At 45.1% G+C, this 12,244-nt stretch overlaps 1 protein-coding gene across 14 annotated transcripts in view; it reads left to right on the forward strand.

Moving 5' to 3' along the window:
* The window catches only part of CACNA1A (calcium voltage-gated channel subunit alpha1 A), a 378,703-nt gene that overhangs the window by 147,471 nt on the left and 218,988 nt on the right, over positions 1-12,244 (forward strand). For 10 of the 14 annotated variants that reach the window (XR_014837530.1, XM_085012704.1, XM_085012699.1 and 7 more), the window contains 2 exons: positions 1,044-1,150; positions 4,930-5,069. Coding sequence is in view for 13 of the 14 variants with exons in the window: in XM_085012704.1 (XP_084868830.1) it covers positions 1,044-1,150; positions 4,930-5,069 (247 nt within the window). In the remaining variant the exon portion in view is untranslated. The remainder of the gene's footprint in view (positions 1-1,043; positions 1,151-4,929; positions 5,070-12,244) is intronic. The other 4 variants (XM_085012705.1, XM_085012707.1, XM_085012706.1 and 1 more) reach the window with 1 other exon arrangement.

Here is a 12,244-nt window from a genome sequence, read left to right on the forward strand (position 1 = left end):
GCAACACTGGGTCCTTAACCCACTGAGTGAGGCCAGGGATCGAACCCGAATCTTCAGAGACACTATGTCAGGTTCTTAACGTGCTGAGCCACAGTGGAAACTCCTGTATTTTATTTTATCTTATGTATTTATTTATTGGCCAGACCTGCAGCATACGGAAGTTCCAAGGACAGAGACTGAATCCAAGCCACAGCTGCAACCTATGCTACAGATGTGGTAACACCAGATCCTTAACCCATCGTGCCACATCGGAAACTGCATTATTTTATTTATTTTTAATTGAAGTATAGTTGATTTGCAATATCGTGTTAGTTTCAGGTGTACAGCACAATGATTCAGTTATTCATATATATATATATATTCTTTTTCAGGTTCTTTTCCCTTGTAGGTTCCCTGTGCTATACAGTAGGTCCTTGTTGTTTATTGATTTTATACATAGTAGTGTGATCACTACATTTTAAATTGCAACCACTGGCCTCCTTTCTTGCTTTTTCCCTGTCATAGTTTCCATCTTCTAATGTACTGTATCATGCAGTTATCTCACCTACTCCCTTCTTCTCTACAAGGGCAGAGATTTTTGTCTGTTTTACTTTGAGCTGTGTCCCCAGTGCCCCAAACGGGATGTGGCACACAGTAGGTGCTGAATTAATATTTGTCCAGTGAAGGTTGGAGGTGAGACAGAGGGAGAATATCCACATTTTCCTTACAGAGTTGTCTGCCAGGTTTTGAGGGCAGTGAAACTACTTTGTATGAGACTATAGCAGTGGATACAGGCCCTAACACATTTGCTCAGATTCATGGACTGTGCACAACACCAAGTGTGAAGCATAATGTAAGCCATGGACTTCGGGTGATAATCATGCATCAGTGTAGGTTCATCCACGGTAACAAATGCACCTGTCTGGTGGGGTAGGTGTGTTGATATAATGGGGGAGGCTGTGCCTGTGTGAGGGCAGGGGGCATATGGGAAGTCTCTGTCCCTTTCTCTCAATTTTGCTTTGAAGCTAGAGAGAGCTGGTATGATTTTCCTTAATTCCATGATACTCCCTTTGAATATATGATTTTAGCCACCATCATAGCGAACTGCATTGTCCTCGCCCTGGAGCAGCACCTACCTGATGATGACAAGACCCCGATGTCTGAACGACTGGTGAGTGGTGTCTCTTGGTGGGGTTGGGGGGGGGTGTCTCTTATTGACTTTGACAGCAAATTGATATGGCCATGGGAGCCAAGGACAGAGTGAGTGGTCCATTGGTCTTGGCACGAAGAACCAGATCGTGGGCCCCCCACCTGGGGAGCCTAAATTTCACAAGCTCCATGGAGTTCTCATTGTGGCTCAATGGGTTAAGAACCCAACTCATCTCCATGAGGATGTGGGTTCGATCCCTGGCCTCACTCAGTGGCTTAAGGATCCAGCATTACCCTGAGCTGCAGCATAGGTCACAGACACGGCTCAGATCGCCCATTGCTGTGGCTGTGGTGTAGGCCGGCAGCAGTAGCTCCGATTCAACCTCTAGCCTGGAAACTTCCATATGCTGCCGGTGTGGCCCTGGAAAGCAAAATAGATAAATAAATTTCAGGAGCACCAGTCATCTGGGGAGAGAGATGCCCTCACTGCCCATCGTCCACTCTCGCCCCGCAGCCAACCTCATGTCCGTCTGGAGGGAGATGAGTGAAAGTCCATGAAAAGTCACACTCAAAACAAAATTCTTGTGAACAGTGTTGACCATATACACAGGGACACAGAGAAGAGTAGGGTGAACCCCTCATGAATCCATCATCCAGATTCAACAACTATAAAGATTCTGCTTCATGTCATATTTTCTATACTTTTGTATTTCCTTGGTGTATCCATCTTGGTCCAGGCATTTCAAGGCAAATCCCAGACAATATGTTAATTCACTGCCATATACTTAAGCCTGCATTGCTAGAAATATGGGCAATTTCAAAGTTCTTGCTGTAGCACAAGGGGATCATTGGCATCTCTGGGGTGCTGGAACATGGGTTTGATCCCATCCTTGGCCCAGGGGCACAGCAGGTTAAGGATCTGGTATTGCCAAAGCTGTGGTGTAAGTTGCAACTGCAGCTCAGATCCTATCCCTGTCCTGGGAACTCCATATGCTGGGGGGCAGCCAAAAGAAAGAAAAAATAATGGGCATTTTCTTACATCACCCCAGTGACATGTTCACACCCAACACAATAGCGGTTCCTTAGAATCATCAAAAACCCAGTCAGTAATCAAAGTTCTGGGACTGGGTTCAAAAATGACTGTTTACAGTTGGCTTGTTTGAAGCACGAGCTAAATGTGATCCAGATTTTATGTTGCTTGAGACTTAAAAGTCTAAAGCAGTCTTGGCAGTTCCTCAGTGACCTAGTGGTTAAAGATTGGGTGGTGTCGCTGCTGTGACTCGGGTTTGATTATTGGCCTGGGAACTTCCATGTGCCAAAAACATAATTAATCAAGTAGCCTTCTCCCTCCTGCCGTTGATTCGCAGAAACTAGTCCAGTTGCTCTAAGGAATGTCCCACATCCTGATCTTTGCCTGATTGCTTGCTTATGATGTCATTTAGCTGACTCTTTCATCCCCAGTTTCTTATACCTGAACATCAGCTAACTCTGAAGGCTGTTCAAAATACAGATGTTTATTTGGTGAAACGCTGCAGAGCTGTAAACCAGCACTAAGATCTTTCTTGATGCTCCTAGTCATTCCGCAGCCTTGGTCCCTCTCTTGGCCTTCTGACAGTGCAGAGGAGGCCTCTGTCCTTTCTGTCATCATTTTGAAGCCAGCTATAATCACTTAAGTGTAGAGAGAGAGAGAGATGTTAGAATCCACTCGTTCCTAATCCCTAAAGTCTGGATGGTCTCGAGGGTTTTAAATTTTAATAGTTAACGTATTAAAATATGTATTCTAAAAATATATAACTAGCCTAGAAAAACAATGACTTCAAACATTTTTTGTTTGTTTTTGCTTCAGATCAAGCTAAGTAAAGAGTCAGATGGGGGAGTTCCTGTAGTGGCTCAGCAGGTTAAGAACCTGGCTAGTATCCATGAGGATGCAAGTTCAATCCTTGGCCTCACTCAGTGGGTTAAGGATCTGGTGTTGCCTTAAGCTGCAGTGTAGGTCACAGACGTGGCTTGGATCTGGCGTTGCCATGCCTGTGGCATAGGCCGGAAGCTGCAGCTCCAATTTGACCCCTAGCCTGGGAATTTCCATATGCCGCAGGTGTGGCCCTAAAAAGTAAAAAAAGAAAAAGAGTCCGTTGGAAGACTAGTAAGCGGAGAGTAGTACTGGTAGCAAGCTGGTGTGCAAAAAAATCATGAAAGCAGAATGAAAATGATTGAAGCTTGAGAAACATTGCCATAACAGATGGGGAGACATCCATGTAGTGGCTCTGATGGAGCAGAACTTATAGCTTAATTTCAAGTACTATAGATTGTCAACCGGAAGCCAAATCTGGTAGGAGGTCTGGCGAGGGGCTGGGAACTAGGACACTGGCCATTTACCAGTCAGTGCAGAAGCATTAATTCCAATACTTTAGCAACCCGAACAGCTGTTCTGGTGCAGATCAGTTTTAGAACCATCATAAGTATCAGATTTGGCGGTGAGGTTAGGGCACAGGGCTAATCACAAGGGCCTGAATGATATATGTGATAAATACACATTCCAAACCGGTGCTTTCTCATGGAACTTTCTGCACTGATGGAAATGTCCTATTTTATATATAGTACAAAGACCAACTATGTCGCACAGGGATTTCTACTCAATACTCTGTAATAACTTATATGGGAAAAGAGTCTGAAAAAGATTGGAGATATATATATCAAGAGCTCCTATCATGGCTCAGAGGTTAACAAACCCAACTAGTATGCATAAGGACTCAAGTTTAATCCCTGGCCTCGTTGCCATGAGCCGTGGTGTAGGTCGCAGACGCAGCTGGGATCTGGCGTTGCTGTGGCTGTGGTGTAGGCCAGTAGCTGTAGCTCCGATTCCACCCCTAGCCTGGGAACTTCCATATCCTGCAGGTGTGGCCCTAAAAAAAGCAAAAAAAAAAAAAAAACCCGCAATTTAATCAGTGTGCTGTATACCTGGAACTAACACATTGTAAATCAACTCTACCCCAATATAAAATAAAGGTTTTTTTAATTTAAAAATAAAAATGAAAGAGTAAAAAATAAATATAATTTTAAAAATAAAGTTTTAAATTTTTTAAATAAAAAAATCTTTTCCTGAACATAGGAAAATTTTAATTTCCCTATGTTTGCAATGTCCAGTATGGTAGCCGCTAGAAATGTGGCCAGTGTGACTGCAGAACTGAATCTGTCATTTTATTTCATTTAAATTTATTTAAATTTTTTTTGTCTTTTGTCTTTTTAGGGCAGCACCTGCAGCATATGGAGGTTCCCAGGGTAGGGGTCAGGTCGGAACTACAGCTGCCTGCCTACACCACAGCCACAGCAATGGGGGATCTGAGCCGTGTATGCGACCTACACCACAGCTCACAGCAACACCTGATCCTTAACCCACTGAGCAAGGCCAGGGATCGAACCTGCATCCTCTTGGATACTAGTCGGGTTCATTAACTGCTGAGCCACGACGGGAACTCCGAAAGTCATTTAAATTTAAATAGGCACACGTAGCCAGTGGCTGCCCTACTAGACAGCTCACATCCAAACAAACAATTCTCTTTGGCCAAGTAGTTTGCAAAGTTGGCCAGAGGAAAGAAGGCAGTGTCTTCTCCATGTTTCTGTTTTTCTTGCAAAACCCTTTGGACAAAGTGACTCCAGGCAGGATGCCGTGAGGGGCAGTGAGTTCTGGAAGGTCGGGAGAAGTGAGGGGAAGTGGGTTCAGAGAGCTGAGTGGGCTGGTTCCCTGTTCATGCCACCCTCTGTCCAGCCAAAGATGCTGACCTTACCCTCTCTCCCTTCTAGGATGACACAGAACCATACTTCATTGGAATTTTTTGTTTCGAGGCTGGAATTAAAATCATCGCCCTTGGATTTGCCTTCCATAAAGGCTCTTACTTGAGGAATGGTTGGAATGTGATGGACTTCGTGGTGGTGCTAACAGGGTAAGTGGCATGTGCTATGTTCCTTAGGATTATCTTGAATGAGGAGGAATTTGGAAACCTGGCGTGGTCCAGGCTGGGCTCAGGAAGGCTGAGCTGCCATGTTTTCCCTCAATGTGCCTCTGCCTTCCCCTCCCCACCTCTGGATCTCAGCTGCATCTTTCAGCGGATGCTTTCTGTGACAATTAGAATAATAGCTTATTAGAACTGACTGCTTCCAAAGTGCCTTATGCACCTTCTCTTATTTAATCCTTACCACAACCCAATGAATTAGGAAATATTAATATTCCCATGTGACCACTAAGGAATCTGAAACTCACTCAGATTCCTCACCCAGAGGGAACTTGCCTGAGATCACCCAGCAAGTAAGGAATGGACTGGGATGTGAACCTAAGAGTATGTGACTCCAGAACTCAAGTTTTAAACTGTTGTGCATGTGTGGCCCTTCTGCTTTGCTTGGGGATGTCTTGCCTTTATTTTAAGTTGGTAAGTGCTTTTTTGAGGACTTCTGGGTGCAAGAGATTGTGCTGGGTCTATGGAGAAAACCAAAGTAGGGTGCAGTTACTGCCTTTGAGATTTCAGATCTGATGCAATGAACCATGATTAAAAGGTGAACCTGTGTACACATCCCACCAAAGACCCTGTATAAGGTAACACTAGCTGCTATAACAACAACCACAAAAATCTGAAACTAAGTAAGGACTTAAACACCAGAGAAATTTATTTTTCACTCATCAAAAGGCCAAAACAGTCGTTCCTCATTGGCAGACTTCTCTCCCCCACCCCCACCCCTGCCCTGGCACAGTGACTGAGGGACCCAAGCCTTTGCTACATTGTGCTTCCTTATTATTGACCCGCAGATTGGGTCTGCTCGCCTGCCTCAAACCGGGGAAGGGAAATGAGCATGGACTGTGATGCTTTGGGAGGTTGTATGGGCTTGGCTGGGACCTAGCGAGTAACCTCTTTGACTCATATGCCTTTGGCTAGAGTTCAGTCACGTGCCCACACATCACTGCAGGGAAGCTGGGCAACATCAGACTGTGCTTAGAAGGTAACGGAGATGGATCTGGTGATGAGCCAGCCAATCTCTGTTGCAGACCCCAAAGCCCTTTATCAGGTCTCAGAATAGACTTTACTGTTTTGTAATGATTCCTGGCTCCTCTGTTTATCCCCTCCTCTCCCCCTGAGTTAAGTCTGCTTCTTCTCTTCCAAGATCCTTATTCACTGAGGGGCCTTCCTCAGAGTTCTACTGCATGAGATCACAGTTCTCCTCTATAGGATGTTAATCCTCTGTAAGATCCTTTCTATGTGGGATCACAGTTCTCTTGTATGGGGTCAGAGGTCTCCTGTATGGGGTCAGCTGTCCTCTCTCGGGTCATAGATTTCTTCTAAGGGAATTGTATTTCTCCTCTAGGCTCTGTTGCTGCTCCTGGTCTTGTCTTTCTTGGCAGATGTCATGGGTCTTAGTACCCATGCTGTTGGCCAGGTTTTGAACACATCGGCTGTTTTGAAGCAATGATGCTTCTCATGGAAGGAGCTGTGTCGCACTGGGCTGTTTCAGTAGAGGTCTTCAGACTTGAGTGGTCTGTCGTGAGGACGCTGGGGCAGCTCTAGCAGGCTTGGGTCACGGAGGGTCCTCTCTTTGCTGTGCCCACAGTCTTTTGGTTCAGTACCTTGAAAAGGACTTGTCATGGCATTGGACACTTTTCGTTTGCTAGGAAACTCATCTGTGCAGCAGGCCAGTGAGTGATTTTGTTGCTGTTTAAAAATGAATAATAGGAGTTCCCGCTGTGGCAGAGGGTGTTAAGGATGCTGCTTGTCTCTGTGGAGGTACCAGTTTGACCCCTGGCTCAGTACAGTGGGTTAAGGATCCAGCATTGCTGCAGCTATTACATAGGTCTCGGCTCCAGCTAGGATTTGAACCCTGGGCCAGGAACTTCTATATGCTGTGGGGGCGGCCAAAAAAAAAAAAAGTTACCTGGTGAGAACTGTATTTGGAAAAAAAAAAAAAGCAAAAACCAAAAATGTATAATAAAAATAAGCAGATATTCACGAAGTAGAAAATAATATGACAAATGCCCATATATGCAAATATTCATTCAGTGAATAGTTATTGTTCAACTACTGTGGGCCAGGCTCTGGGACATGGCAGTGAACGGAACAGATGAAAGTCCCTCCTCCCATGGAACCGAGTTCTAGTGGTGAAGAAAGGCAAAATGAATAAGGAATGAAATATCTGGTGTGTTAGATGTTGATGAGAGCTACAGAGGGAAAAATAAAGCAGAGGAGAAATGGGATAGGTATTAAGGGCAGGAGGGTTAGAAGCCAGGGAAGACTTTTACTGGGAATGTGATCTTTAAATGAAAACCTGGAGGAGGTGTGTGAATAAGCCATGAGGATGGCTGAGAGCAGCGAGTGTCAGGCAGAAAGAATGACAGTGCAAAGGCCCTGAGGCTGAACTGTGTCTGATGTGTTTTATGAACAGTGAGGAGACCAGCACGATGGGAGCAGAGTGAGTGAGGGAAAGAGCGGAGGAGGTGAGGACAGGGAGGTGATGGGAGCAGACTGCCATCAAAATGAAACCTCTGTAGGGATTTCCCATTGTGGTTCAGTGGAAACAAATCCAACTATTATCCATGAAGATTCGGGTTCGATCCTTGCTCAGTGGGTTAAGGATCTAGTGTTGCCCTGAGCTGTGGTGTAGGTCGCCGCAGACTTGGCTCAGATCTCGAGTTGCTGTGGCTGTCGTGTAGGCTGGCAGCTACAACTCTGATTCAACCCCTTGCCTGGGAGCTTCCACAAGGCATGGGTATGGCCCTAAAAAGCAAACAAAAAGAGAAAGAAAGAAAGAGAGCAAGAGAGGAAGGAAGGAAGGAAGGAAGCGAGAAAGAAAGAAAGAAACCTTATAATACTGTTTTGGGAAAGAAAGAAACCTTATAATACAGTTTTAAATCCCTGCTTTGCCTGCTTTGGCCCCATTCTCTCGATCCAGAAGCACTTTCCTGAATGTTGTGTTTATCATTTCCATGTATGTAATTATACTTTTATATAAGAATATTAGAAATATAGGGTACCTATTTTACATTTCTTTTTTTTTTTTTTTTGTCTTTTTTTGCTATTTCTTGGGCCTCTCCCGCGGCATAGGGAGGTTCCCAGGCTAGGGGTCTAATCGGAGCTGTAGCCACCAGCCTACGCCAGAGCCACAGCAACTCGGGATCCAAGCCGCATCTGCAACCTACACCACAGCTCACGGCAACGCCGGATCGTTCACCCACTGAGCAAGGGCAGGGACCGAACCCGCAACCTCATGGTTCCCAGTCGGATTCGCCAACCACTGCGCCACGACGGGAACTCCTACATTTCCTTTTCTTTTTTGGCTGCCCTGTGGCATCTGGAGTTCCCGGGCCGGGGATCAGATCTGATCCACAATTGCAACATACGGCACAACTGCGTCAACGCCAGATCCTTTTAACACACTGTGCTAGGCCAGAGATTGAATCTGTGTCCTGGCACTGCAGAGATGCTGCCGATCCCCTTGTACCACACCAGGAACTCCCTATTTTGCAGTTTGACTACATAAGTATATAAGAGGTATGTATGGATTGTTTTGCATGCTCCAAGTTTCTCTATACATGTTTTCTTCTACAACCTGCTCTTAGCATTCAACATGAGGTTAATCTGATTGACAGGAATAGTTACCATTTACCCCTTTTCACTGCTGCATTGTATTCTGTGAATATTCTACCATGTGTTTATCCATTTGGGCTGTTTCCAGCTCTGTGCTATTTTGAACCAAGCTGTCCCCTCTTTCTTGCGAGTGGATTTCTCTAGGGCATATACCCAGGAATGGAATTGCTGAGTTGTGTACTCTCTGCATCCCCAGCTTCACTGGATATTGCCAAATTGCTCTGCAAAGTGGTTGTACCAATTTATGCTCCCTGAGGGCTGACTTTTGCTGGCAGGGGCTGGCTTGACCTTGCTGGCGGGAGGGAGCCTTAAAAACCCCTGGTTTTTTATAACATGGTTCTTGAAACACCTAGGGAAGCTCCTCTGCTATTGAGATACTGTTAAGCATGTGGTAAGTCTCAATAAGTGATGGTTGAAAGGCGGCCATTCAAGAGGTCAGTCTGCCACTTGGATGTTAGTATCTGCTCCTTGATTACAGCAAGATGGTCTTTTTCTTTTTCCTAGTTTCCTGATATCTGATGAGCCTCTCGAGGAGAAATTCTTCCTCTGGGGCAGCTAGGTCCTAGGGATGCAAACTCTTAGCTGGAATTAATGGGATCCATGAACCCTCTGAAATTGTGTACAAACATCGTGCGTGTGTATATTTTTCCTGTCTGGAGTTTTCACTAGAGTCTCTGGGGTTCCTGATTCTATTCACTTTTTTCTTTTTTTTCCCTTTCTTTTTTTGCTTTTTTTAAGGTCACGCCCGTGGCATATGGAGGTTCCCAGGCTAGGGGTCTAATGAGAGCTGTAGCCACCGGCCTATGCCAGAGCCACAGCAACGCGGGATCTGAGCCACGTCTGCAACCTACACCACAGCTCACGGCAACACCGGATCGTTAACCCACTGAGCAAGGCCAGGGATAGAACCCGCAACCTCGTGGTTTTTAGTAGTATTCATTAACCACTGTGCCACGATGGGAACTCCTCATTCATGGAGTTCTTGTTGTGGCTCAGTGGGTTAAGAACCTGACATAGTGTCCCTGAGGATGCGGGTTCAAACCCTGGCCTCAGTCAGTGGGTTAAGGATCCGGCGTTGCTGCAAGCCATGGTGTAGGTCACAGATGGGGCTCAGGTCTGATGTTACCATGGCTGTGGTATAGGCCTCATCTGTAGCTCTGATTCGACCCCTAGCCCGGGAACTTCCATATGCCACAGGTGCAGCTGTAAAAAGAAAAAAAGGGGAGGAAACATTAATTTTTCATGGATTACCAAGGTTTTGGCCTTCTTCTTGTATGACATCTGGTAGAAAAGATCTTACCTGTGGATTTTTGTTTGCTCTGTGTAGCTCAAGGCCTCAGAGAATTCTGACTTTGTAATTTATCAACCCCTTTTAAAGTGTCCTCTCGTCGTATTTGACGTTCTGATCCTTAACCTGAAAATGTGTGAGAGGAAAATTTCAGAAGCTTGACTATATCACTGAGATGACAGAGCTTTTACTGTAATGTTCGAATATATGTAAACATCGAAGAGATCAAATAATACACTTGTTCACTGTAAAAAAAAGAGACTGTGGGGAGTTCCTGTCATGGTTCAGGAGTAACAAACCCGACTAGCATCCATGAGGATGTGGGTTTGATCCCTGACCTTGCTCAGTGGGTTAAGGATCCAGCATTGCCAGGAACTGTGTTGTAGGTCACAGGAATAGCTTGGATCTGGTGTTGCTGTGGCCCTGGCGTAGGCCGGCAGCTACAGCTCCGATTCAACCCCTAGCCTGGGAACCTCCATATGCCATGGGTGTGGCCCTAAAAAGACAAAAAAAAAAAAAAAAAAAAAAGAAAGAAAGAAAGAAAGAAAAGAGACTGAATGCTGCCAGGGTGGATATGAGGACAATTGCTTTGCACCACATCTGACATATAGTAGGTGCTCAGTAAAATAAATGTTTGCAAGTGTTCTGGTTGTGGCTCAGTGGGTTGAAAACCCAGGCATAGTATCCGTGAGGATGTGGGTTCTAATCCTAGACTTGCTCAGTGGATTAAGGATCCAGCATTGCTACAAGCTGAGGCAAAGGTCCCAGATGTGGCTTGGATCCAGCATTGCTGTGGCTGTGGTGTAGGCCAGCAGCTGCAGCTCTGACACCCTTAGCCTAGGAACTCCCACATGCCTCGGGTGTGGACCTAAAAAGAAAAAATGATAATAATCAGTGCTTGCTAAGCTGGAAGGTGGTCATCAGAGTATTCTGGGAAATTTACTAAGCTGTTTAAAGAGATGGGGACCATGGCATTGATGGAAGTAGTCCAGGAGTCTATGGCAGATACCCTGACATCATATAAAGCATAGAGCACATGAGCTCTGGGTCTTTACCTCCTCTGACATTTTGTGACTATAAAAATAAATGTTCCTTTTTGGAAGGTCCTATGAACCGCCACAGGCTTTGGGCAGTTTTGCTGAGGACAGAGCGAGGAAGAGACCCAAAGCCTTGGAGACCAGCAGGGAAGGATGTTGGCTTAGTTTGCACAGCATCGCTGAATGTTAGGATGGACTAACATCCAGCTCAGTGGACCCTGGCAGGTCCAACTCCTTTATTTTACTCACAGGGATTTAAGACACAAAGAGGCTAAGTAATTTGCCCAAAGTCATGTGGGGATGGTGGATAATCAGGAATCTTCTAGAATCGGAAGTTATGTTCATGCCAGAAAGCCTTGGAATCCAGTTTGGGGGTGGGGAGGTGTTGCAGTGGGGCTGGTATAGATGATTAATGCAGCTTCTTGGGTTCTGCCATCAGAGCTTTGCCTTCTTTTTCTTTCTCTTGTCCCCTCCCCCAAGTACCCAGCTTATGGTCTCTTCCAGAGAAATTTAAAGAGAGCCTTAGAGAATAATCCCAGTCCCCCCCCCTTTTTTCCTACATAGTCAAACAAACGGAGGACCAGAAGGGTCAGAATGACTCGGCCAGAGTCACACACCTCTCACACTCTCTTCCCTTTTTGATTTTTTTCTTTTTTTAAGTATCCTTAAAGTATAGTTGATTTATAATGTTACATCAATTTCTGCTGTATGGCAAAATGACCCAGCCCCCCCCACACACACACATACATTCCTATTCTCATATTATCTTCCATCATGGTCTATCCCAAGAGACTGGATATAGTTCCCTGTGCTGTATAACAGGACCTCAGTGCTTATCCATTTTTTTTTTGGTATGCATTTTTATTTATTTATTTTTAATTAAAAAAATTTTTAAAGAATGTATTATAGTTGATTTACAGTGTTCTGTCAATTTCTGCTGCACAGCATGGCAATCTTGTTACACACGTATATTTTTTTCTCACATTATCCTCCATCATGTTGCATAGTTCCCTGTGCTATACAGCAAGATCTCCTTGCTTATCCATTCTAAATGGGATAGTTTGCATCTACTAACTCCAAACTCTCCATCCTTCCCACTGCCTCCCCCACCCCCTTGGCTCAGAACCCGGCAAGTCTCTTTCCCATTGCCTGTGAGTCCCTTTTTG

Source organism: Sus scrofa, chromosome 2, assembly GCF_054392235.1.
Source record: "Sus scrofa isolate SSC_HxYL_T2T_F1_AM1 chromosome 2, Sscrofa_HxYL_maternal_Yorkshire_Landrace_v2.0, whole genome shotgun sequence".
Classification (NCBI taxonomy): domain Eukaryota; kingdom Metazoa; phylum Chordata; class Mammalia; order Artiodactyla; family Suidae; genus Sus; species Sus scrofa.